The sequence below is a fragment of the Pan paniscus genome, chromosome 1 (genome assembly GCF_029289425.2).
Source record: "Pan paniscus chromosome 1, NHGRI_mPanPan1-v2.0_pri, whole genome shotgun sequence".
Lineage (NCBI taxonomy): Eukaryota > Metazoa > Chordata > Mammalia > Primates > Hominidae > Pan > Pan paniscus.
In genome coordinates this window covers 68,841,949-68,863,644 of record NC_073249.2, presented here as the reverse complement: position 1 = coordinate 68,863,644, position 21,696 = coordinate 68,841,949, and the positions used below count along the sequence as shown (strand labels likewise).

The following is a 21,696-nucleotide window of genomic DNA, read 5'->3' as shown; positions in this document are numbered from 1 at the left end:
AAGTTGGGATGGGGATGTCAGTCTGCTCGGGCTGCCATAACAAAACGCCATAGACTGGGTGGCTTAAAACACAGGAAATTATTTCCACGGTTCTGGAGGCAAATGTCTAAGGTCACATGCCAGCTCGGTGGAGTGCTGGTGAGGGCTCCCCTCCTGGCCTGCAGACAGCTGCCTTCTCATTATATCCTCACATGGTGGGGAGAGTGTGCAGGGAGAGAGCTCTCTGGGGTCTCTTTTTGTCAGGATGCTAATCCCATCGTGGGGGCCTCACTGTCATGACCTCCTCTAACCCTAATCACCTCCCAAAGGCCCCGCCTCCTAATACTATCCCACGGAGGGTTTAGGGCATCAACATAAGAATTTGGAGGGGGCCACAGTTCAGTCCACAGCAGGATGTGTGTGTGTGGAGTGAAGCAGGTACTTCAGGCTGAAGGAATGCCTGGGCAAAGGCAAGGAGACAGGACTCGGTGCCACCAGTCAGGGAACTAGAAGCAACTCAATATGTTGAGGAAGCAGGGCAGGCTCTCGGGGCTGGGATGAGAGATGAGGCTGGAGTGACCCATGTGCCATGCAAAGGCTTTTGAGTTTTAACTCGAGGCCCTGTGCTTCCCCAGACTGACCGGGCCTCAACATCACCTGGGAATCTTGGAAGGAAACAGGTTCCTGGGCCTTGCTCCAACCTAAGGAACCCGAATCTGCATAGGTGAGGCCTCAGAATCAGCCTTCCCAGCAGCGCGGTGGGGAGTACAGGGGAGCCGCGGGAGGGTTTTGGGAGGGGGGAAGCAGCTACATGGTAGACCCTGCACGCGCCCTCGCTCCTCTGCTGGAGGAAGTGATGAGGGCAGGCCTGGGGCTGGCAATGGGATCCTCAGCAGTTGCTGCTCAGATCAGTTGCCTCCTTGGACCATGTTCCCGTGAGCAAGACAGGAGCCACCAGGAAATGCAGGTTTCCATTTGGACAAACTCCTTTAGGCTGGACAGTCGAGGGATGGTAGAAGTGTGCCCCCACCCCATTCCTGCCCCACTTTGCTCTAATGGTGTGAGCTGGAAGGACCATCTCCCTCACTTTTCCCTTCATCCTGAGTGAAACCTGGTTTCCACAGCTCACATGGTGCCGTATTTCCAGCGTTCAGAGCACATTGGAAAGTTGGGAGGAAGGATGAGGCTTGTGTTTTCACTCACAGTAAGTCAAAGGGGCTTCTTGGGATGGTCCATTTCCCTAGTTGTTCAGCAGAGGAAGGGGCTTTGTGATCACTGTTTACATTGTATTTGTTTTCCTCCTAGAACTCCCTCCAGAAGATGATAATGAAAGTGTCTGACGCATAAGGAAATAAATAAGATTGTTATGTGCCCAGCTCAAGGGCTAAGGTGTTGGTCAAGACCACACCCGAGGGGCTGCCAGTCACAGGGTGGGGTCCAAGCTCCTCACCCAGACCCAACCTCCCCTGCTCTGCAGCCTCATCCTTCCCCTGTCTTTCCTGGGTTAAATTTTACACTTAGTAACACTGAAACCAGGCAGTTTCATACCTCTGAGCCTGCATCTATGCTCATCTCTTTACCTGAAACGTCTTCTCTCACCCCTCCCCCTCTGTCTGGCTAATTCCTGCTCATTCTCCAAGACCCAGTTCTCCGTGGTACCCCTTCTCACCCAACACACACCCCTCAATCTAGCCTTTTCTGTGAGCAACCTACACCACCTTATGCTGACCTGGTTGGGAGCATGTATATAGAAAGTTTGTGTGCCTGCCCCTCCCCAGCTCCCCAATTCCTCAAAAGTAGGGTCTGTGGTGCTAAATTTTGTCTCTGCAGTCTCTGACATATCATAGGAGCTCAACATATATCTGCTAAACCAAACAGAATCCAGATGAACAAGAATGCCCTCGACATGTAGATGTCACAATTCAACAGCATTCTAAGGGTTTGCTCATGCTCATGGGTATCTTTAGGACAGGTGGCTTTTAAGGCCTCAATATGGATGTAACACCCTACTCCCCTCGCACAAAAAAACAAAAAAAAACCAAAAAAAACTTTAACCCAAATAAACTGAAAGTGATTATTTGCATCTCAAAAGATTGGGGGGAGGCAGGTTTTCTTTAAACATTAAACCTTTGCTGGAACTTTCAGAAACTTGCCTTATAGATCATTAACTTCTGGGGGAGGGTGGGAGCAGAAGCCGTGGAGTCTGAATTCAGAGGTGCCTCTATAAAAGAGGAAGCAAGGCAGAAAATCTTGGAACCAGACAGAGCTGGGTTCAGATTCTAGCTATACTAGCTGTGTGGCCTTGGGCAAGCTACTTAACCTCTCTGCAGCTCGATTTCTTTATCACTAAAGTGGAGATACACTATACCTATTTTGCATGGTTGTTGTAAAGATGTAAAAGATCCTATGTGGGGTACCTTAGCTCATAGGATGCCCCCAATAATAGTAACAGTGTTGCTGCTGTCAGGCTTAACACTGGGCATGCAGGAGAAGAAGGAGTCTTGAGGGGCTTTTAACTTAGACGGCAGGAATAAGAAAGCCAGGAAGGGCCAAGCCACTGTGCCAGCACATTTTCAGTATCACAGCACTTCATGATTTTTTTCACAAATCTTTTGATTTTTTTTAAAACTAAATCTTTCCATGTTGAACAGGCAGATGCTGGCGACAGCATTGTGCAGTGTACTGGCATGAGGGCCTGGACTCTGAGAGGCTGGACTGCAGCTTACCCAGCTGTGGATCCTGGGGCGTTCACTTACACTCAGTGTCTATAGAAAGGAGACAATAGGCCAGGCGTGGTGGCTCACGCTTGTAATCCCAGCACTTTGGGAGACCCAGGCGGGCAGATCATGAGGTCAGGAGATCGATGCCATCCTGGCTAACACGGTGAAACCCCATCTATACTAAAAATACAAAAAATTAGCCAGGCATGGTGGTGGGCACCTGTAGTCCCAGCTACTTGGGAGGCCGAGGCAGGAGAATGGCGTGAACCTGGGAGGCAGAGCTTGCAGTGAGCCGAGATAGCGCCACAGCACTCCAGCCTGGGTGAAAGAGGGAGACTCCGTCTCAAAAAAAAAAAAAAGAAAAGAAAGGAGACAATAGCCACTGCCTACTTCTTAAGGCTGAAATACGAGATTATGAATTTAAACCGCTTAGCCAATGCCTGGTGCCAGTATGCCCACTGCAAATAGTGCAGGCACCACTCTGTGAAGCGATCAATACTAAAAAGCAAAAGCAGTCAATGCTTTGTTAAAGGAACTTCTTGTTCTGGGAACATGGTGAGTTTAGGGGAGGGAAGAGGCCACCCAGGACCCTGGAGACCACCTGTCACCAGAGCTGTGTAACTGCTACAGGAGAGGGGTCCCAATCCAGACCACAAGAAAGGGTTCTTGCATCTCTCGCAAGAAAGAGTTCAGGGCAAGGCTGGGCGTGGTGGCTCATGCCTGTAATCCCAGAACTTTGGGAGGCCGAGGCAGGTGGATCACTTGAGGCCAGGAGTTCGAGACCATCCTGGCCAACATGGTGAAACCCCATCTCTACTAAAAATACAAAAAGTAGCCAGGCGTGGTGGTGCATGTCTATAGCCCCAGCTACTCAGGAGGCTGAGGTGGGAGAATCCATCGCCCCACTGCCCTCCAGCCTGGGCAACAGAGCAAGACTCTGTCTCAAAAAAAAAAAAAAAAAAAAAAAAGCAAGGTGCGTTCACAGTGCAAAGCAAAAGCAAGTTTAGTAAGAAAGTAAAGTGGTGAAAGTACAGCTACTCCATAGACAGAGGAGGGAGTTCTGGAAAGTACGAGGAGGAACGCATCCACCCTGGGTACAATACTCGCTTACACAGGATAAAAAAAGATCATGGGGAGATGTGCTGTGCTACAAGGGTTTGTGATAAAGGATTAATTTTCTTAATTACTATATTTTGCAATAATCGATATTATTAACTTTAAAGCATAATTACAAATGAGTCTGTTCTCAAGATATCAGGATATCAGGACACTCCTAAGTCTGGGTCTGTTTAGTAAACGTTATTAATTTGTTCTCTTAACCGTAAATATCTAGAAGCTGGGTATAGCTAACTCACTGGGAATGTGGCCCAGCAAGTCCCAGCGTCATTTTCCTCGCCCTCACACAAGATGGAGTCGCTCTGGTTCGAAGCCTCTGACGTAACCTTGGGCCTGTACTGTGACACAGAGGGTTTGCACTGGATAATCTCTCAAGCTCCTAGATTGCCAAGACGCCAGTCCACTCACAGCTCCCCAGGCTCCGCTCTCCTGTTGCCCTGCCAGACGCCCCTTCCCCCACCTTGTGCAGAGTAACCCCCTCCTGACTCAAGAGGCAGCCCCTCTAGAAAACTTCCTTCCCCTCCTCCCCTGCCCGGGTACATATTGCGCGGCCCTTACTGTTGCTGTGTCTGTCCTGTCATCTGGAGGTGCACAACTACCCCATGCTTCACAGTGAAGCCAGTCGGCTGAAGGAAAGATGAACGGGCACTTTCTCTTTGTAGAGATTTCCGGAATCTCCTGAGGCCACTTTTATTGCTTCCCGTCTTTGTGAAAAAATAGGCTTGGAAATAGGTGAGGCTCGGTCACCCCCTCTGGGTGGAAGGAGAAAGCAAGCTCCGTCGGTTTGGGCCGCGGCTGCAGGGAATGCCCCTGGTTGCGACCCCCGCCCCGCGCTGGGGAAAGTGATCTGCTCGAGAGTCCCCAGGACCCTGAGAACCGGTCCCCACCCAAGGCGGCGGCGGGCAATTCCGGCACCGCGGCAGACGGGATGCGCGGACCGCGTTCCCTCCGGGTTTCCCTCACGCCTCTGGAGAGCGGGAACCAACGACCTTGGCCTCGGAGGAAACGGCTCTACGGAGCGACGGACGGCCCCACAGAGAGGGCGGCCGGCTCCTCTGGAAAACTTGTCCACACAAAAGGCATTCCTCAGCTTCCACCCCGAAAGGCGAGCCCTGGGTGTAGGGTTACCAGCGGCGCGCGGAGCCCGGCGAGAACGTGGTGCGCCCCCAGCTCCTGCCCGCGCTCCCCGGCCTCCGTGCGCCCCGCGCGCCTCCGCTCTTGCGCCCGCTTTCCCGCGGGGAAGGGGCCACCGCCCTGCGAGGCTGGCGGCCGCCCCGTCGTCCCCAAGCTCGGGGCCGCCCTGGACTTCCATCCCGCGCCTCTGACGGCCGGGGACACTCGCTCCCTGGGCCGCGGCTCAGGAGAGGCGGCCCCGCGGGGCTCCGGGCGGGGTGGGAGGCCGAGGCCCGGCTCCTCCAGCCCCTCCCGCGGCCCCACCTCTCCGCGCTCGGCTCCCTCTGCCCAGCGCGGGCCGGGAAGGCGCGGGCTTGGCCGCTCTTCCCCTCCACGGCAAAGCCGTGAACGGACAGCTGATGCCACTTCCTTCCCTGCCAGCGCCCTCCCTGCCCGACCCCGCTTCCCGTCCTCTCGCCGGGAGGGAGTGCGGCCCGTGGGGCGCTGCGTCGGCCAGACCCACCCGGGGCCCGGGGGCTGCCCGCAGAGCCGGGAGCTGGCCCGGCCTCGGCGCCGTCCCGGACCCCCGGTCGGCCGCGCCCCGAGGGGCGAGGCCTGCGGGCCGCACTCGCTCCGGCCCGGGATTCGGGGCTGGAAGTCCCTCCCCGATCCCAGCAGCTGGCCTGGGAGGGAGAAGGGGCTGGAGAGGGCCTGGCCTCTCCGAGGGATGGAGGGGACAGAGGCGGCGGCGGCCAAACCCGCGGGCGGCAGCCCCCAGTGAGTATAGAGGAGGCAGCGCCGGGCCGGCCGGGCGGGGGTGGCGGACCGGCGGGGCGGAGGAGCGGGGAGCCCAGGTCGCCCTGGCCACTGGGAAGCGGGCCTCCCACGGGCTCGGAGCTGGAAGGGTCGTGGGGAGGCCCGCCCTTCATGTCCATCTTCGTTTGGCCCCTCTGAGTTAGGGGAAATACATCACAGTGCTTGGGCCATAGAACCAGGCAGCTCCGAGCTGACCGATCTTCCCGAAAGCCCGTGCCCAGGGGACTCCAGTGGGAGGGTCTCATTCTTTAAGGTCTCTGGCGTGCTGTTCCAGAGTTTACCCATCAACAATTCTTACTTTAATTTTTTGGAGCCAGGGTCTCGCTCTGTCGCCCAGGCTGGAGTGCAGTGGTGCGATCATGGCTCACTGCAACCTCGACCTCCCGGGCTCAAGCCCGGCCTCCTCTGGCTTCAGCCTCCCCCAAAACAAAAAGTTATTTTAACTTAACAGAAATTGCTCATATTACATTCTAATCCCCTGTTTTCTGGATTGGACTTTAGAGGAGAAGAAGGAGATGCAAAGAGAAACTTGCTGCATTCTAGATTAACTCATAGAACAAATTATTTCTGTCCTCCTAAAGATAATCCTTAAACTTTACTGGCTTAAAACTGGTGTGACATTTCGCATTATATGTGTAGTTTGCTTTATAAAATATGTGCATTCCTGAAAGCTTGTGTATAAATTGAATTGTAATAAACGACTACAGAGAGACTTGCCATTTAAGAGAATTTTATGGTGAATACTTGGTCCGTGTTATGAAGTGGATAACTCCTAATTTGTAGTGTATACACATAAGGATTTTTATGCACAAAGTTTACTTCAAGTGGGGCACATCTAGATGTATGATATTAAAGTTGTATTTTTCTCAGAAGGTAGAATCAATATTAAAACGCTGTGGCACGTAGATATGCATGCAACACCCTGAGTCAAACCCCTGCTCACCTTCATTCCTTGTGAAGGGGTAAACATCAGCCATGCTGCTAAGGATCTGTGCAGCGCTGACAAGCCACCTAGCCTCTGGGGATGGAACATTATCATTTACAGAATAAGGGGAGTAGGGTTAAGTGATCACTACATGTTTTGGAAAAGGCCTGGGCTTGGAATGAGAAGCTTTGGATTCCAAACTGGGCCTCCTCTTGGCACCTGTGTATTGTAATCTGTGCCTCAGTTTCTCCATCTGTAGAAGTATATAATAAAGCCATTCTTTCTTTTCTTTTTTTTTTTTTGAGACAGAGTCTCACTCTATCGCCCAGGCTGGAGTGCAGTGGCGGGATCTCGCCTCACTGTAACCTCCGCCTTCTGGGTTCAAGTGATTCTCCTGCCTCTGCCTCCCAAGTAGCTGGGACTACAGGCACCTGCCACCACACCCAGCTAATTTTTTTTATTTTTTATTTTTATTTTTTTTTTATTTTTGAGACAGAGTCTTGCTCTGTCGCCCAGGCTGGAGTGCAGTGGTGCAATCTTGGCTCACTGCAACCTCTGCCTCCCGAGTTCAAGCAATTACCTTGCCTCAGCCTCCTGAGTAGCTGGGACTACAGGTGAGCAGCACTCCTGACCTCAGGATCCACCCGCCTCGGCCTCCCAAAGTGCTGGGATTACAGGTGTGAGCCACCGCCTAGCCAATTTTTTGTATTTTTAATGGAGGAGGGGTTTCACCATGTTGGCCAGGCTGGTCTCGAACTCCTGACCTCAAGTGATCCACCCGCCTCAGCCTCCCAAAATGCTGGGATTACAGGTGTGAGCCACCGCTCCTGGTCAATAATGCCATTGTGTTAGGGACAGGATTATTGGGGGGAGTGTGTTTGAAAGCACTTGCAGTCCTGCCTGGCATAGAGCAGATGCCTAATCGGCGTTCCTGACTGGTCAAGGTCTCCCTTTGAGCTCAACCCCATGCTGTGGTCCTGTGGCTTGTGCATCAGGGGTCAGGGGTGAGGTTGGATGCAGCACCTTCTACTGGAGGTCAGATCCTGCTTGGTGTCTTCCTGATGTCTATCATCCTCATTGGCTCCCCTTGGAGAGGGAAGAGCATGTTGCCTGTTAGCAGATGCGGGCATCCTCCACTGAAACTACCCTTCAGCAAAGTAAGAGGCCAGGGATTGGGAAATCACCCTGGTTTTCACTCTGGTCCACATTTGGCATAGGATTAGTTGTCCTCTGAAGCTTCATTTTGCCCGTCTATAAAATGGGGATAGAAAAACTAGAACACTACTGAGACTTGGAAGAAAAAATTCAACAATAACTTATTTGCACTCTCCAATGACTTGCATTTTTTAAAAAGTGCTTTCACGTTATCTATAGCAGGGCTCCCCAACCCCCGGGGCCACGAACCAATAGCGGTCCACAGCCCATAGCAGTCTGTGGCCTGTTAGGAACCAGGCCGCACAGCAGGAGGTGAGTGGCAGCGAGCAAGTGAGCATTACCACCTGAGCTCTGCCTCCTGTCAGACCAGCAGTGGCATTAGATTTTCATAGGAGCACAAATTTTATTGTGAACTGCGCATGTGAGGGAGCTAGGGTGCAAGCTCCTTATGAGAATCTAATGCCTCATGATGTGAAGTGGAACAGTTTCATCCCAAAACCATTCCACCCCACCCCGCCCCTGATCCATGGAAAAACTGTCTTTCATGAAACCAGTCCCTCTGGTGCCAAAAAGGTTGGAGACCACTGATCAAGAGAGCATCCCCTGCTCTGTCTCCAGGTTACTTTCATCTGGACAGGACTCAACGCCAAGACACTTTGGGGCCCCGGGAGGTTGTGGGGGTTAGTCCTGTGCTGGGTCTTAGGAACTCTGTCTGTTTTCTCCTCCAGAGGGCCCAAGACAGGGAGTGGAACAGCCAGCCCCATGGAGGGGACCTCAGCTGTGGAGTGGAGTGGTCCTGAGCCACAACTGGATAACGGACACCCCCCAAGACCCTGGCCTTGCCCTCAGGAAAACAGAACATCCAGCCCGATGGCCCCCCAGCCTCCCAGGGTATGGGGAGTACAGCTCCAAGGCCCCTCTGTGCTGGAATCCAAGGTGAGGGCTTTGAAGGAGAAGATGACAGTGGCTAAACAGGGAGTGAGTCCCTGCTCTGCTTCCCAAGAGTGGTCATCCCCCAAGAAACCCCAATGCAGACGAGGCAAGGCAGGGAGAGCCGGGACTCCATCAGAGGGGTCTTTCCTGCCAGGTGCTGTGGTGGCTCCTCATACCCAAAACCTGCCTGATGGGCAGCTGGACGGCAGCATCAATGAGGAGCAACCCGCCAGGGATGGAGGCCCCAGGCTTCCCAGGCCGCCTGCCCCTGGGCGTGAGTATTGCAACAGGGGGAGCCCGTGGCCTCCAGAAGCCGAATGGACACTTCCTGACCATGACAGAGGTCCGCTGCTGGGGCCCAGCTCTTTGCAACAGAGCCCCATCCATGGAGTTACTCCCGGACGGCCTGGGGGTCCTGGTCATTGTAACAAAATCATCCACATTCCCAGCCCAAGGACAGGAAGGTCCTACCATTTTCCAGATGGCGTGGTCACAGAGGCAGATCTGGATAGCACATCCCTGACCTCCGAGGAGGACTTTGTCCCCAGGACAGCCCTGCTGGGTGAGCGCTGGAGAGCTGGAGACCTGGAGGCTCTGGGCGCTGGGAGCAGTGTCTTGTCCCTGTCTGATCGGGTGGAGAGAAACCGCCTGTTGCTGCAGGAGATGCTCAACGTTTCTGGGCAGAGCCCCCGCAAGGTGGGAACCCCCGCCTGGACTCCATCCTGGGACACAGCTGCACCAGGTGAAGCTCACTGTGTAGGTCCAGGTGGTGGGGGGAGCAGGAGGGAATCCAGAGGGAGGAAAAGGGGACGAGGGGGTCCCACAGAGGGAGTGGGGCAGGAAAGGAGGGAGAGCCTGACAGTTGCCTGTCATCAAAATCATCAGGATGGCCTCTTGTTCTTGGCTGTGACATAGATTCTTTGCAGCCTCACAGGCAGCCTGTCTGCTGAAGCCCCCATGACCCTGCAGACCAATGGGAGGCCACCCTGTGTGCTTGGGGTTAGAGGCCACTATGATGTCTTCTTTGCGGCTTGGATTCCTTTCCAGAGTGGCTTTTTGCCTCTCCCTCAAGTGACATGCCCTCACCCCTTAGTGAGGGCCCTCTGGTGGGGCAAGCAGACAGGAACCCCTTCCTAAAAGGAGGCTGGGCATTCTAGCAGCTGGGCTGAACTCAGACGGTAGCACCAATGGGATGTACAAGTGTCCAAACCCTAGAGGACAGCCTCTTTCCCCTCCTGCCTTCTCATTCCAAAATCTCACAAGCTCATTCATCACCGCATGCCTGAGCCCAGGCATGTGGTCCTCTCAGCATATGGCTGTGCCCACAGCAGTCATCGTGACAGGTTCGGCCTCCAATTTTCAGGCAAGGTGTTGGATTTATCTGGGGAGTAAGTTGCTTCTGGAGAAACTCTTCTCCTCAGTGTTCACTAAGTGGCAGCTGAGAGCCCTGTTTCTGGCTCTGTCCTGATCTCTGCTTCTGTTCTGGATCCTAGAGCGACCAGTGGGGGATGTGGACTGGGCCTCGGGCACCTCCTTGCAGGACTCCGGCCAGAACAGGTAAGAGCTCAGATCCCACATTTTCTCTCTCTCCCTCCTCACCATGGTCCCTCTATTTACTCAGCATCAGGACAGTAAGAGACCTCCCAAAGTGAGAGGGCAGGCAGACTCCTGCACCAGCAGACCAGTGGACGTCATCATCCCTGAGACCCTGCAGAAATTGCCAGTAACCCCCACCGCCACATCCCCCAGGCTGGTGCCTCCCTGCTACTTGAGCAAAACCACCAGGGAACAAAGCGCATTGCTAACTACCTGCTCCATGTTCATGGAGCCATTTCCCTTGCCCAGGCCTCTTTATCTTTAAAGTTGGGGAAATAGCATCTGTCTGGTTCATTTCACAGGACCATTGTGAGGCCGAAGTGAGATCATGGTTGTGAAAATCATTGGGGAAAATGTACAAAGCCTTACCCCAATTCCGTTCCCAGTCAAGAGGTTGTGCTGGGATCATGTCAAAGATTTCATCTCCAACCTTACCATGCTATCCCACGGCCTTCGCTCCAGCCCCTCCACCAAATATTTTGGGGAAGCTGGACCCACCAAGGTGTAGCGGGGGAATTGGGGCTGCCTGTCCTTCATGGTCAGTGTCCTGAGCCAGGCAGGGTGAGAAAAGTACACTCAAGGTGGGAGTGGGGCCATCGGCAGGCCTGACTGCAGCTGGCACCTGCACAGAGGTTGAACCCAGCCTCAGTCTTTGCGAGGCTCCTGGTCCACAAGGCTGAGAGGTCCTGGAGCTCTCGTTTCCCCAGCTGTCTGGTGATGTCAGCCTCTGCGAGGCCTTGTGGTTTCTGCGGAGGGCAGAGGTCGACACGGTTGCTGCTCCGGTGTAAGGCGGCTCCTGCACAAATCCCACTCAGTTAGAACCACCTCCAGAAAACGTGGACAGACCTCTGTCTTAGTCTATTTGGGCTGCTATAACAAAAAGCCTATAGAGGTTTGGGTGGCTTACTAACAGAAATTTATTGCTCACAGTTCTGGGGGCTGTGAGGTCCAGGATCAAGGCACAAGCAGATTCAGCGTCTGGTGAGGGCTGTTCTTGGTTGATTCATAGATGGTGCCTTCTTGCTGTGCCCTCAGGTGGAGGAAAGGGCAAGGCAGCCCTCTGGGGCCTCTTAGAAGGGCACTAATCCCATTCATGAGGGCCATGCCCCATGACCTACTTACCTCCCAAAGCTCCACCTCCTGACACCCTCACACTGGGGATATGGTTTCAACCTAGGAATCTTGGGGAGACACAAACACTGAGTCCACCGTAGTCCCCCACCCCCGCACCTGCCTTAACCAAGCGAGGGCAGCCCAGGTTCATGTGACTGGTCTTCTGCTTGCCTAAGGGCCTGATGGAGAGGGGGATGTCTGGCTCCTTCATCCTTTGCTATTTATGATTTGGAATCACAGTTTCCTCCCCTTCTGCCAGGAATCTCTTCCCCTACCTCCCTGGCCGCTGTTTCCAGACCCTCCTCTGGTCCCCAGCTGGCCCTGCCACAGTGTTGAGGAGCGTGACTACAGAAAGGCCCGGGGGCCTCAGCCGGCTCTGCTCCCCTGTCTGCCCCCTGTTCAAGTTGCCTTCTGTCTTTTTCCCTCTTTCTGTGCGGAGCCCTGGAGGAGAGGGCTGGGGCAGATGCCCTCTGCTGCAGAGGTGGTGCCGCCTCTGCCTGCAGCTGCCCCCACCCCCTGCACACTTCCTCCCTCGATGAGGGAAGGGCCCAGTGGGGAGATGCAGCCACTGGGGATTCTGCTCAGTGGTCACTGCTGAAAGGAGAAGCCAAAGCTCCTGACAGCCCGTTGGATACTAAGGAATAAGGCCCCCTCATTTTCAAGGGGGAGACCTCAACCATGGGGGAAGGAGGGACTTTCCCTTAGTGCTGTGAGGAGATGGTATTTGTGTAGAATCCTCAGGACTGGGGTTTCTGGGCCATTGTTTAACCTGCCAGGCCCCCAGCATCCATGGGCTGCATTTCAGAGTTCAGGCAGGGTGTGCGTACCTGTGTACTGTATGGTGTGTGCCTGTGTGTGTGGAGAGAGAGAGAAGGTCTCTTAGTGAGTTTTAGGACCCTGTTCAAAGACTGTTAACAAAATGTCCCCTTAGAGTGCCTGGAGATCAGGGCAAAGAGTGTTGTGGGGAAACACGCGTTGTTTGGGAGTCATTCCAAGTATCCTGCTGGCCTCGCTTGGCGCTCTGCAGTGAGGTCCCTGCTGAGTAGATGCCCAGGCTATAGGGCCATGTCTTGAAGCCCCTCAGATAGGGTTCCCTGTCTGGCTCTATCCCCGAGTCTCCTGGGCAGACATTAAAGGTGGTCCCCAAGACCCTGCAGGGCTCCCTCTCTCCCCGGAGCAGGATGGAGTGATTGATGTTACTTCTGTATCAATGAACTTCCCAAGAGACCTCTGGAGTAAGGCATGCTTCCCTCGGCTCTATGCCCTGGGAGTGCCACTCGAAGCCAGGGTCCTGGGGCTTAGTGTCTGTTCTAAGGGGCTTAGGACTTTGGGGACAGAATGCTGAGGCTGTGGCAGACCATTTGATGGCCACCCCGAAGGGGGCCCCAGGACATCAGTCAGGACGTGCTCTGGCAGGAGGAAAGCGCAGGACCTCACTCATGAGGTCATGAGCCCCTTGGATCTTCTGAGGGTTTAAGGTGCTGCTTCACATTCAGTCAAGTGTTGCAATCAAATAACCATTACAACCAAGTTAACCTAGCATGCATCTGATGGTGTCTATAATGGTTACTGCTCTGCAGGCAATGGGACGAGTAGCTCATGACATGATGGTGACAGCAGAGCTCAACACAGCAGGCAGGCTGGGGGCGGGCTGGGGGCGGGCTGGGGCTGGCCTGGCTTGTGTGGGGCAGTCACCAGGAGTCAGCCTGGGAGGCAACGACCCAGGACCTTAAAGGCTAAGGGTCAGATGTGGAAGAGACCCCTGGCCCCCAACCCCAGGGTTGTCCCCCATCTAATGAGGGCCAAGAGAAGGCTCAGTTGCAGAGGACTGGAGCCTCCTAGTGGCAGGCAAAAGCCCATGCCAGCAGCTGCCATTTTTGAGCTCTTATTATGTGGCAAGAGCTATGCTAAGTGCTGTTCCTTCTTTCCCATTTTATCCTAATAACAAATTGTATTTTTCACGCACGTCCGTGTGAAAAGACCACCAAACAGGCTTTGTGTGAGCAACAAGTCTGTTTATTTCACCTGGGTGCAGAAGGGCTGAGTCCGAAAAGAGAGTCAGTGAAGGGAGACAGGGGTGGGGCCGTTTTATAGGATTTGGGTGGGTAGAGGAAAATTACAATCGAAGGGGGTTTTTCTCTTACGGGCAGGGGCGGGGGTCACAAGGTGCTCAGTGGAGGGATTTTGAGCCAGAAGAAGGAATTTCACAAGGTAATGTCATCAGGTAAGATAGGAACCGGCCATTTTCACTTCTTTTGTGATTCTTCACTTGCTTCGGGCCAACTGGACATAAAGGTGCAAGTCACAGGGGATACGATGGCTTAGCTTGGGCTCAGAGGCCTGACAGTATTTATTGTTCCTGTTTCACTGACAGAGAGACCTCTGTGGCGGGGGGAGTTAAGGGACTTGCCCAGGTCCTCTAGCTGCCAAGTATTGGAGCCAGGTTTTGCACTCAGGGCTGCCGGCCCCAAGGGCTGCGCTCTTGCCATCGTGCAGCACTGCCACAAGCCGCGCTGTCCCTGCCCCCACAGGCCACCCCTTGGGCTAGGGATCTGGGGGTCTCCTTCCCCTCCCAGCCTGCTCTGTTCTCAGGTGTGGGCAAAGAAGGGCAGGTGATGGACTCCATGGGATACGCTTATTTTTCTCCTAGGTCACTATTAGGATGATTCAGGAAATGGGGTTTGGATTTTGGGGGAGAGGATGAGGTGAGACGTTGGGCCTCACAGAGGGCAAAAGGGATCTGTGCCTGGAAGGACTCACAAGAGAGAAGTGGGAGGACATTGAAATAGGGGGCCGCGCTCAGGCTCTCTCTGTACCAGCTCTGGCCCCTTCCCTTCCTTGAGCCTCTGAGAGACATACTGGGAACGCAGATTGCCTTAGGATCCCGGTAACCTAGCGCAAGTGAGAGGGTGTGACAGTGAGGAGCACAGCAATCAGGGCAACGCTGGCTCCAGACCCCGCACCAAATCCACTTCGGAGGCTCAGGAGCCCGCGCCAGGGCGGCCAGCCCGAGGCCCTCGGCCTCCTCCGCCGTCTCCATAGAGGCGGTGCTTCTGCATGGCCCAGGCACACCCTGGTGCAAATCAGGACCTTCTCTGTGTGTGTGATTTGGGAGGCCCCAGGTCCTGAGTGTGTCTGCAGGGGCTTTAGTTACAGGGAGAAGGGAGCAGAGAAGGTCTCGGTTTTGTTTTATGTGTGCTGTAGTGATGAGGGAAGTGCAGGGAACATCCTAGGTTGTTTATTTTCCCCTCATCCCTGTGATGGAGTCGTGCCCCTGTGGGGATCCACAAGCCCAGTCCCTGGTGTACACACCCTTCAGGAAATCCCTGTGAGTGATCGCGGACCAAAACACTTCACACAGGCGAGGGGAAGGGGAGGGCGGGTCCCGATCTTCAGGCCCCTGCTGGGATTCCTTGGGGGGTAAAAACTCCCTCCCCTCAAGCAGTTTCTAGACTCTAAGTTAAAGACAGGCAGCCCTAAAGAATTTCAGGGGCTTGGCCTGTGGTTCAAGTGGTCAGGCCCTCAGCTGTGAGAAAAATCTCAGGCTTTTAAAGCTTAATATGTTAATTAGCATTTTTGGAAACTGAGATAGGAAAAAACCAAAATGTTTTTCCTACTTTCACACACTCAACACAGCACAGAGCACTTCACCTCGAGCCACCAGAGCGTGTGCAGATGTTTCCCACCTGCCAAGCAATTCTCCGGCAGACCCCAGCTGGCTGCCCTGTGATTCCACTCAGTTCTGACACTGTCTACCTGCAGATAGGATCGGGCCCCACAGGTTGAGGGCTCAGTTCCACAAGACTGCGCCCACTTCAGATGCCAATTGCAAGTCCCAGGTTGTGACCTGCACTTCGGACCAACCAGCTATAAATCGGGGTTCCCACTGTTCCTTCCTTGGGTTTAATTTTATAGGACGGCTCACAGAATGCAAGGAAACACTTTACTTGCATTTACCCATTTCTTATGAAGAATGTTATAAAAGACACGAACAGCCATGTGAGGAGAGGCATGGGGCAAGGTATGGGAGATGGGGCACCACCCCCCAGAAACCTTCACAAGCCCAGCTGTCCTGAAGCTGTCCTGCCAGTCCTTTGGGTGTTTGTGGAGGCCTCATTATGTAGGCATGATTGATTACATCATTGGCCACTGCGAGTCAGCTCAAACTTCAGCCCCTCTCCCCTGACAGAGGTTAGGAGGTGGGGCTTAATGTTCCAACCCTCAAAATGATTGGTGTTTCTGGTGACCAGCCCACATCCTGAAGCTATCTAGGGACTCTCAGCCACCAGCCGTCTCATTACCATACAAAAGACACTCTGCTCATTCCTGAGATTCCAAGGGTTTAGGAGCTGTGTGCCAGGTGCCAGGAGTGGGGACCAAATCCTTATTTATTAGATCACAGAAGCACAGAGCTCCCCTGCGAGCTGGCCACTGGGTGTGATCCAGTGCAATTTCACATGGAACTGGCCACTTTTGCTCTTACCGTGCCCTGCACCGGCTGCAGCCATAGCTGGCACTGGTGTATCTCCTCCCTGAGCTCCTGGGGCAAGAACTGTGCTGTTCTTGTCTCCGGGCCCCAGTGCCTGCAAGTGTGTGCAGGGAAAGGCTCTCAGAAACGTCTGGCAGAGGCACGTCGTAAAGAGTGTGAGTAAGGGCTCAGCAAGGAGGCATGGGGAGTCCCGGCTGAGTGCGGGAGAAGAGACACTCCCACCATCCCGGCACCACCCCAGCATGCCCAGAGCTGTAGAGGTGCCTGAGAACACCCCAGGGCACGGGTGTAACCAAGAACGGAAGAACGGCTGAGCCCCTGCCTGTCCTTACCAACCCCCAGCTCCCATCCTGCCCCACTGATATACATGCACAAAGGAAAGCCCCCTTACCACTCCCAGCCCCACCGAGACTAAAGCAAAAGAAAAAATTAAATGTAACCACTCAACAGTGTTTTAGGATACTTAACACGCTCCCAGTGTCTCACCCTGGGTGGAGAAGGAAGCCCTACACAAACCCAGTGCCACCTGGATCCTCCAGATACCCTGTCCCATGCTGCGTCATTGCCACGCCCACATACACACCACACATGAAAATCTCATGATGGTCCCAATCTTTACCAATCAAGGAGCTTGAGAAAGTCAATTTACCCAAGGCAATTCATCTGGTGGGAGCCAGTCTGAAATTCTAGGAAAGAAAGCCCTCTCCTCTGCCTGCCAGAGTTGAACAGGCCACTGGTCCCCCATCGGAGGGCATCTCAGACACCTGCCTCCTCTGTGGCCACCCAGGTCCCACACCTGAGGCCAAGAGGTTCTCACCAAAGGGGCAGCCCAAAGCCTCCTTCTGGGGCTCAGCAGGGAATCTGTTCATCTTCAGGAAGGCAGGGGCAGGGTGGCTCTGCTCTCCTCAGAAGTCAGCATCTTAGGCGTGCACTGCAGGCCTCCACACAGATCCTTTTGAAGGTGTTGAAGGAGGTGGGTTCTCCCAGCTGCCGTTCCTAAGGACTCCCACTCCTCCTTCTCCATTGACAGGAGGGCCTATTGACTGTCTGGGAGTCAGCTTTCCTCCATGACCAATTGGCCACCTCCTGTTTTCTATCCTATGGAAGCCACCTTTTCTATGGAGCCCTGTCAAGGGCTTTTCAAAGTCCAGAGCAAAGCCACCAGGTCCCCTCCAGCTACAAGATGGTGTTTGTCATTTCAAACATGCCTTCCCCTTGCTGACGACAAGGTGATCTCGTCACAGGTGACTTTAGTACATATTTGGGGATTCCATCCTTTGCTTAGTAAGGGGGTGAGAGTAATTTAACAAAACAATGGTGCTAATGATAAAATAATAATAATAATAATAATAAATGCTAACATTTATGGACTCTTACCAAGTGCCCAGCTCTGTGCTAATCTCTTTTAAAGGAGTCACTCTCACTTATCTTAACAACTGAGCCCTTATTTAGCAGATAGGGAAACTGAGGCTCAACTCCTAAGTAACCTGCCAGGGTGACACAGCTAGGAAGTGGCTGTCCAGGGATTAGAACCCCAGGCAGGCTGCCCCCAAGCCACACACTTCCCCGCCACTCTAGGCTGTGTCCTGTCCATGTCCTGCAGACTTGGGAAGAAGGGACCTGTGCAAGCAAGCATGACAGTCTGAGACTAGGTCCCTGCCCTCATGGAGCACATGACCCAGAATCAGTTCCAGGTGCACCTTTTCCACTTCCCCTCATTCAGAAAATTGCACACAGAATCACAGTAGGAGAGCTCTATTCGTGGTCATCAGAAAGCTTTCAAATACGCAAACATGGAACAAATGCTAAGCAGAAAAGTTTCTCTATGTTCTGTACACTCCATATTCTCCCTCTACTGGGTGCATCCTGGAATCTGGGAAGCGGCAGATCCCTCTACATTCCCAGTTATTTCCCCATCCATGTACCTGAGTTGAAAGGGTTAAACACAGACTCGCTGAGCTTATTATTTTAATCCAGGATTATGATGGCTGCAGAAGAAGGCCACTCTGTCCCCTTGACCTCCTTGGCTAGGAGAGCAATGGTGGTTCTCCTGCCCCAGCTGGCTGGAGGGAGAGCAAAGCCTTAGCTAAGCCTGTCCCACCAGGAAACTGGCCGAGACGGGAGTGCCCAGAGCAGGAGGGGACCACATGCTGCCCTTTGTCCTTGTGAACCAGTCGAGGACACAGGTGGCTGGAGGGGTGGGGGAAGGGCCAGCATATTCTAGTGGAACTCTAGTTTTCCCCAACAATGAGCTCTTTATAGGCTCTGCCACTCGGTCAGGGCCAAACATCTGTGGTGGGAACTCCCCCAAGGGGGGACCTCGAAATCCCACACCCCACCTTATGGCATATCAGACTATGTGGCCAAAGATCTGGGCTCACAGGGTAGCACTGTGAGTCCTCTCCCCTCTCCAGCCCCCACTGCTTGCAGATGGGGAAACTGAGGCCCAGGGAGGAAAAGCACTCAGCTACTTTATTCCTATGCTCCACCCTCTGAGCTAATGAGCTCCAGAAGTGCAGACTTTCAAGACAGTGGCAAAAAGCCGTCTCTTCTTAGGCAGGAATTGCCTCTGCCTGGCCATGGCACTGACCACCCCAACCCTTCTAGGAATTTTCCAGAGCAACTCTGGGAGCTGGGAGGTGGACAGTGAGATGGGACAGACTCAGCACCCACCCCATTTTGCCTGCTTGTTCCCTGCCTCAGAGAAAGACCACCTTCCCTCCACAGGGCTGGTCAGGCCCTCGCTTCACCAGGGTGCACGTTGACCTTGGCTGCAGTCTGTGAAGGTGACTGCCACTCCTCCATGCTCAGTGTGGTACTGCATGGATGCCTCTAGGCGCCTAAAAAGCCCTGCTTTTCTAATCAGTGGAGAACCAGCTTTGTCTGCCAGGAACTGAAGCAAGACAGCTGATGAGAAAAAAAAAAAAAAAAAAAGTAACAGCTCCAAGAGGAGGGAGCAGAAAGGAAATAGCAAAGCTGGAAAATGGCTTTAAAACCTGGGGGCAAGGCTGATCCTGGCAGCATCTGGCCAGTTGCCTGGGGGCCCTCCTGCCTGCCCACCAGGTCTTGTGACAAATGCCCTCTGACAGCCGTGGAACCACAGCTGTCACCGGAAGGCTCCGAGTGTGCGGGCTGGCAGCCAGAGGCCCACGGCTGCAGGGGCGCCTCTCCGGGCTGGTAACCTCATTATCTCTGCTGTCAGAGCAGGAGCCCCAGGGAGCACAGCTGCTCTCAGCCGCCTTGGAGGAGCTGTCTGCTGGGGAAGCTGTGCAGAGGGAGGCCTCTCCTGCCAAAGGAGGCTTCACGGGGCAGCGGGCCTGGAGATTCGCTTTCACATCACTCCAGTAAAGCCCTCCTTGTTCCAAAGCCATGCCTGGGCCCTGCCAGGGTTCACAGGCACAGATGGTGCCTTTCTTCTAGCAGTCTCCTCCTGCTCCCCAGCAGCCCCAAAACAGGGTTTGATGCAAATAGTGAGAAGAAAAAGAAAAGGAAACAAGAAAAGAAATCATAGTCTGCCCAGAGTTTGTCCAAGGATGTCCAAGGAAGGCTTCCTTGGAGGCCTCAGAGCTGTGCCATTTCCACTCACATCTCTGTCACCCAGGAAACTGCCTGGTCCCTTCCCCCAGTCAGGACCACGGTGAGGGGCTGCAGGTCTGAGATCAGGACCTGCTAGAGCCCTGTGGACCCTCACTGTTGAGGACAGCCCAGCATATGTGATGGCGAGGACAGGGGCAGCCAGTGGGGATGATGAAGTTACCCCAAAGAGCGTGTCTGCCCCCAGCCACAAACATCCTCTGCCTGCCCTGAGACCCAAGGCAGGAGAGGACAGAGGGTGCAGAACAATGCTGGAGACAGTGGGCTGGCTGTCGTGTGCTCTGCTCGGCTTGCAATTGACGTTCGACCTTGAACAATCTGCCAGCGTTCTTCTCTGCTCTGGACACCCTCATCTGTCAAGTGGAGAGAACACCTGCCCTCGGCCAGCCTGGCTGGGGAGAGCAAGCTCCGTGGAGAACAACGTCTTGTCAGTGGGAGATTGTGGGTTGCTGTTATAGCTGTAACCCAGCGCGGGCTGTATGTCACTGGCTGAGAGACAGCTTTGAAAACGGACTGCTGTCATTTTCTGCCACTCTGGACTGGCCAGGGAGGCAGCACATCTGGTAGGGGGTGGGGGCTGGTGGAGGACCCTTATTATGAAAATCGAGCCACTTGCTGGCTTGGTTTGGGTCCAGCTTAATTTCTCTCAGCCCTGAGCCTGTGAGCCCTGAGCTGGTACCTGATGGTTTTGGATTGGGACTAAGGCAAGAAAACACCAGGATTTATAAAAATGCCATTCCCCCAAAGGGCCCAATCTATGCTGGACAGAGCCCTGATTCTTTGCATCTGCAGTGGGTACTAGTGTGGTGCTGTGTGTGGGTGCAGAGAGACAGAAGGAGAGAGAGGTGATGCGTGGAGAGACCATCTGTCTGGGCACAGGCCCAGCCCAACAACCCCGGGCCCTTTCTCCCTCCTCCTCCCAGATAGCTCCTGCTGTCTGCCTGGGGAAGGAACAATAGAATAATCTGGAGACTCTCCTACCCTTTCTAGATCCTCTTGAGGTCTCTGCCTCCAGTGCCTGAGCAGATGTCCAAGGCCGGGCCAGCTCCCCAGCCCCCATCCAGAGCCACGCAGGGCCATTTCCCAGCCCCAGGCCCCAGGCCCCAGGCCCCCAGGCTGGGTTCCCTGTGCGTGGGTGCTAGAGGAGGAAGGCTGCACATGCAGGGCTTTTTCTGGCACAGCCAGTGCTTGACACTGCTAAAGCCCTCCTAATCTGCGTTATTTTCTTCTAATCCCTCCCCCACCACCCTGGCCTGTGTGCCACGCTGCAGGACCGTTGGTCCCAACCCGGAGCCTGTGCTGAGCCCCAGGCATGAGGAAGCCACGCATCTGCTGCAGCGTGCCCGCATGAAGGCCAGGACCCGGCCCCTCCGTGCCAGCCATGACATCGTGCCCACCATTACCCAGGGCAGCCGGTGAGTGGGACCTGGGCCAGGCTAGCCTGGGAGGGCCATAGCAGGAAACAGTCAGCAGTGGGAAGAAGTGGGATCTAGCCAAATGCTGCTGCTCGCTCCTTGTGTGTGTGTGTCTGTGTGTTTTCCATATAAGGCTCTTGCTTTGATTATTTAGTCAGTCAACACACCTTTCCTGAGGGCCTACAGTCAGGCACTGAGATACAAAGATGAATGAAACATGATCTGGATCCCTGGGGGGATGGAGGTCACAGTCTTCAGGGAGAGAGGCAAACAGATATTCAATTATGTGGACTGTGGTGTGAGAGAGGAAAAGTGTGTGTGCTGAACTGGAAACTGTTAACTCCACCTGGAAAGGACAGGTGAGGCTCTTGAGAGAAGGTGACTTCTTAGCTGAGGCTTGACGGAAGTATAGATATGCACTGGCAAGCAGTGCAAGATAGGCACTGGCAAGCAGGCTTAGTGAGGCGACAGAGGAGCGCAACACCTACAGCCAGACCATGCGGGCTTGACTTCTGGTTCTGGCACTTAGCTGGGTGCCTCTGCAGAAGTCTGTGTGCCTCAGTTTCCTCACCCACAAAATGGTAACTGTAACAGTGCCTGTCTCATAGGGTTGCTGTGGAGCTATGTGAGCTAATACGTGTACAGTTTAGAACAGCGCCTGCCATGCAGTGAGTGCTGCAGGACTGTGAGCTCTAATGACTCCTCATTTAGTTGCAGGGGTGTGGGAGGTGT

General features: G+C 54.2%; 1 protein-coding gene across 3 annotated transcripts in view; it reads left to right on the top strand.

Annotated features, from left to right (window-relative positions):
* The first annotated feature begins 4,674 nt into the window (after nucleotides 1–4,674).
* Nucleotides 4,675–21,696, top strand: part of KIAA1614 (KIAA1614 ortholog) — a 39,237-nt gene continuing 22,215 nt past the window's right edge. Inside the window, exons 1-4 of one of the 3 annotated variants that reach the window (XM_063603602.1) lie at nucleotides 4,675–5,705; nucleotides 8,553–9,499; nucleotides 10,251–10,314; nucleotides 20,821–20,964. In XM_063603602.1, the coding sequence (XP_063459672.1) occupies nucleotides 4,744–5,705; nucleotides 8,553–9,499; nucleotides 10,251–10,314; nucleotides 20,821–20,964 (2,117 nt within the window). In that variant the 5' untranslated portion in view covers nucleotides 4,675–4,743. The remainder of the gene's footprint in view (nucleotides 5,706–8,552; nucleotides 9,500–10,250; nucleotides 10,315–20,820; nucleotides 20,965–21,696) is intronic. The other 2 variants (XM_063603601.1, XM_034941782.4) reach the window with 2 other exon arrangements.